This window comes from Apaloderma vittatum, unplaced genomic scaffold (assembly GCF_000703405.1).
Source record: "Apaloderma vittatum isolate BGI_N311 unplaced genomic scaffold, ASM70340v1 scaffold9824, whole genome shotgun sequence".
In the NCBI taxonomy this organism is placed as follows: domain Eukaryota; kingdom Metazoa; phylum Chordata; class Aves; order Trogoniformes; family Trogonidae; genus Apaloderma; species Apaloderma vittatum.
The window spans coordinates 62,689-66,767 of NW_009714364.1; the positions used below are offsets into that span (position 1 = coordinate 62,689).

General features: G+C 47.7%; 1 protein-coding gene across 2 annotated transcripts in view; it reads left to right on the top strand.

The window, feature by feature from the left end:
* Positions 1 to 4,079, top strand: part of PAK6 (p21 protein (Cdc42/Rac)-activated kinase 6) — a 16,289-nt gene that overhangs the window by 9,824 nt on the left and 2,386 nt on the right. For both annotated transcript variants that reach the window (XM_009868736.1, XM_009868737.1), the window contains exons 4-6: positions 322 to 455; positions 2,957 to 3,083; positions 3,280 to 3,405. In XM_009868736.1, the coding sequence (XP_009867038.1) occupies positions 322 to 455; positions 2,957 to 3,083; positions 3,280 to 3,405 (387 nt within the window). The remainder of the gene's footprint in view (positions 1 to 321; positions 456 to 2,956; positions 3,084 to 3,279; positions 3,406 to 4,079) is intronic.

Below are 4,079 nucleotides of genomic sequence, written 5' to 3' on the forward strand. Positions count from 1 at the left end.
ACCCTGCTCTGGCAGGGGGTGGCACTGGGGGATCTCTGGAGGTCCCTTCCAACCCCAACATTCTGTGATTGTATGATTCAAGTGCGTTTCGTTCTGCTGGCCACCGTAAAGCCGTGGTAGCCGTCAGTGTGGTAAAATGAAGGAAGGAGCAGGACAGATCTTTCTTTTAATAGAATCACGCTAGTACCAAGAAGAGAAGTGACCCAGGGGATGGAGGCTGCCGTGTTGTACTCACAGGGTTGTGCCCCCTTTGCTTTGCTGGGTGAGATGAAGCGGTGTTAGTGACTTCACGGTGGCCAATTGTCCGCTGTGTTTTTACAGGTGGTGATAATGAGGGACTATCAACATGTCAACGTAGTGGAGATGTACAAGAGCTATCTGGTGGGTGAGGAGCTCTGGGTGCTGATGGAGTACCTGCAGGGAGGAGCCCTCACAGACATCGTGTCTCAGATCAGGTACGAGACAAAACCCGAAACGTCGACGCTTTGTGTTCCCACCCGGCAGGCCTGAGCAGTAGGGTGGATATGTCTGGCAAGAATAATTTCCCTCAGAGATCTTGTGCTTGCAGGGTCCTGAAACTACTATGCTTGATAACTGCCGTCCACCTGAAGTGTCTGACAAAAACCCTTGATTAAAACCCAAAGTGCACAAAATTAAATCCCATACAATTATTTTCCACCTGAGACGGAGAAAATGAGGGCTCTTCATGGTGCAGAAGAGACATCTGATGTAGAAGAGACCTCCTTTACAGAGCTGATCCCTCTAGATACCCACTATCCATCTACTTGATGACCTTCCCTGTAAAACACAGCACTCCTAAGAAGCATTGTTTACTATATCCGTTGAATTCTGGCCAGGCAGCTCATTGAATAAATATCAAAGAGCACGCAGAAATAGTTCTCAGTGGTGCAGCCTTAGTGAGGGTGAATTTGCAGCTAACTCCTCTGGGGAAGTGCAGCAGAAACTCGGGATCTGGACTCATTCCCAAATGTCATTGCCTAAAGATAGCAACTCCTGGACACTCTCCTAAATCTATTTTCTTTGTCCACACTGCTTCACATCCATTAATGCCCAAAGCATTTCTCTAGGGCAAAGAAACTGCTCTCAGATGGCCCCTAGAGTCCCACTCAAGAGGGGATGCGGTTGTGCTGATCCTGTCTCACCTCCAGCGCTTTAGCACCCTCCTCCTGCAAGGCTGTGAGCTGGTGCAGGGAACGCCAGGACAGGAAAAAAAAACTATTTAATCTTGAGGAGTGCTGAGCTACAGCACTGCAGAGCCAGTGAAGATCTTGCAGCTTTTGGCTGGCGTGAGAACAAAGGGAACTACAGATGAAAAATTAAAAATATTCTGAAGAGGTTTATGAGGGGTCTGTGTAGTTTGAATTCACCAGCAAAACGGAATTCCATTGTGGGACCTCAGCCTAGATTTGAGTTATTTTACAAAACCTTCATTTGAACCTTTTAACGAATGCTCATTCTTCCACACAGCGGAAACAGGATCTGTTACGACCATTACATTTATCAAAAGTAAGTTGCAAGCCTTTATCAGTTTTTAGCAGGGAGGAAATAACCCTCATTCCACTCATTAAACATTTGCTAAAGGTGATAACCGATTTGCATCTCCAGGAGTGAGGTAATCCCCTAGTAATCTCTTTTACACTGTGCAGTCACTTGAGTGAAACCAAATTCCATACGGGACAAGCTGAGAGCACACCTCTTGGTATCTTCTAGAACCGCAGGGCTCAGAAGCGTAGAGATTTTTCTTACAGCTCCTGCACTATGAGAAGCACTCTTGCTAAATAGGTTGGTTTCTGCCTTGAACATGTCCCGGTATTGGTCTCTGTCCCTTTTTGGGTTAAACCATAATGGCAAAAGTAGCCCCTTCGGGTCCATTGGCCACGGACACGGCACAGGGCAGCCACAATGCGTAGCTGTCCTGGTCAGATGGTCAGTTTGGTAGAGTAAGATATGGCCAGGATGCCAAACAAGCAAGGGGAGTATAAATTTCTGAGCTGATGGTGCCATCTCCTTCGTGAAAGTGTCACAATTGCTCTTAGGAGGGACCGACACACTCTGCCCAGCTCTGCCTTCGAGCACTCTCTTCTCCTCAGTCTTATTTGCAGACCTGGGTTTGAGGAGGTATCATCTTATGCCCTCAGCTGAGAGTTGTCTGAAACAACTGCTAAACCCAGGCTGAGAAGGAAAATTACTCAACTTGGGAACTTGAGCTGTTCTTTGAAATATCAGACTTCCAGTTTGGTCAGTGTGAATGTGCAGAGATCGCTGCCACTGTCCCCAGTTGCAGGAGATAATTTTCATTTCTACCATTTTCACTTATACTTGATCATGGAAGGTTCTCGTGTTGGTGTTCCAGAGAGCAAGAGCTTCTAAAGACAAGGCTCTCGATGCTGGTACTCAGCGTGCTAACAGAGAGAGGGGTAAAATTTGGGAGCGTCCTCCCTGCTTCTAACCTGTAGAGGTGTAAGAGCATCCAAAGCATCTAGCTGCAGCAAACCTGGAAAGGGTCCCCATATTTGCTGTCAAATTAGATGCTTTCTAGATGAAGTTGCACAATAAGCCTTGTGAACATTAGCTTTACTATAGGTGCCTGAAGAAAAGCTGTCTCAACAGTTACTGCAGCACCTTGGCATGAAGCAGCCGTCTTGGCCGAAACAGCATCTTGCAGAATGAATTTAGAAAACGAGATTTAAAATGCAATTTCTCTATATTAGGCGCAAGGAAACTGAAAATCACCAACCATCAGGGCAAAAATCCTTTCAGCGGTACAAGACAGTCATAGAAACACAGTAGAAGGGAGATGGTGGTACGCATCGGGAACCAAGTTGCGTATCTACATTTTCACTTCAGAATTGCGCGGTGCCTTCGAGGAGGAGCTGCGTGAGCGCTCGCCACCACCCGGGACCCCGCGGTCACACTCCCGTGTCTTTCCTTTCAGGCTCAATGAAGAGCAGATCGCAACAGTGTGTGAATCGGTGCTGCAGGCTCTGTCCTATCTTCACTCCCAGGGGGTCATTCACCGGGACATTAAGAGCGACTCCATTCTTTTGACGCTGGACGGGAGGGTACGTCTCCTCAGACAGAGGGTTTCCTGCCTTTGCTGCTGCTGCCCCCTTCGTCTGTCTCCTTATTTCCTCTCTGTGCACTATCTCTTGTGTGTACCTCGTCCCCTTGCTCCCTTTGTCTTCCTTGTCCTTGGCGTTTCTCTCCGCGTCATTTAAAAAATTGTTTTGAAGCTCGGTGGCTTTGCTCTTTGTACAGGTCAAACTCTCGGATTTTGGCTTCTGCGCTCAGATCAGTAAAGACGTACCGAAAAGAAAGTCCCTCGTAGGCACTCCCTACTGGATGGCTCCAGAAGTTATCGCAAGGATCCCGTACACCACTGAGGTAAGGGACCTCAGGTTGGATATTAGGAAGAATTTCTATACTGAAAGGGTTGTCAGGCATTGGAACGGGCTGCGCAGGGGAGGGGTTGAGCTGACATCCCTGGAGGTGTTTAAGAGACGGGTCGATGTTGTATTGGGGGCAATCGTTTAGTAGGTTGATAGGGCTGGGACAAAGGCTGGACTTGATGATCTTCAAGGTCTCTTCCAGCTGATACAATTCTGTGATTCTGTGATTCTATGATTCTGTGATTTTGTAATTCTATGATTCTATGACTGCTGCTCCCTTCTCAGAAGAGGAAGCGTGTAATATTCTGAAGCATCACAGGAAAATACCTATGGGCTTTTCTAGGAGGAGCCTTTAAAGGTTGTTTAAAATACAAATACGACTACAGATTTGATTGTGATGATATCGCTATTTCCTAAAAGAGTAGAAAAAAAACAGGACGGTCTTCCGGGAATGAAGTGTAAACACACTCTATTCTTACAGCCGAAGCTGGCAGAGGCTTGTGCCTGCTGTGGTGTGGGCAGATGTTGGTGAGGAGCTGCCTGGCATGATCCGGATCAGTAAATCCATCAATGCCAGGAAGGGAGGGGAGGGGGGAGGCCGAGGTGGGAGCTCAGAAGTTCCAGGCAGGAGGCAGCAGAGGCTGGTCCAGGAGCCTGGTGCAGCACAAG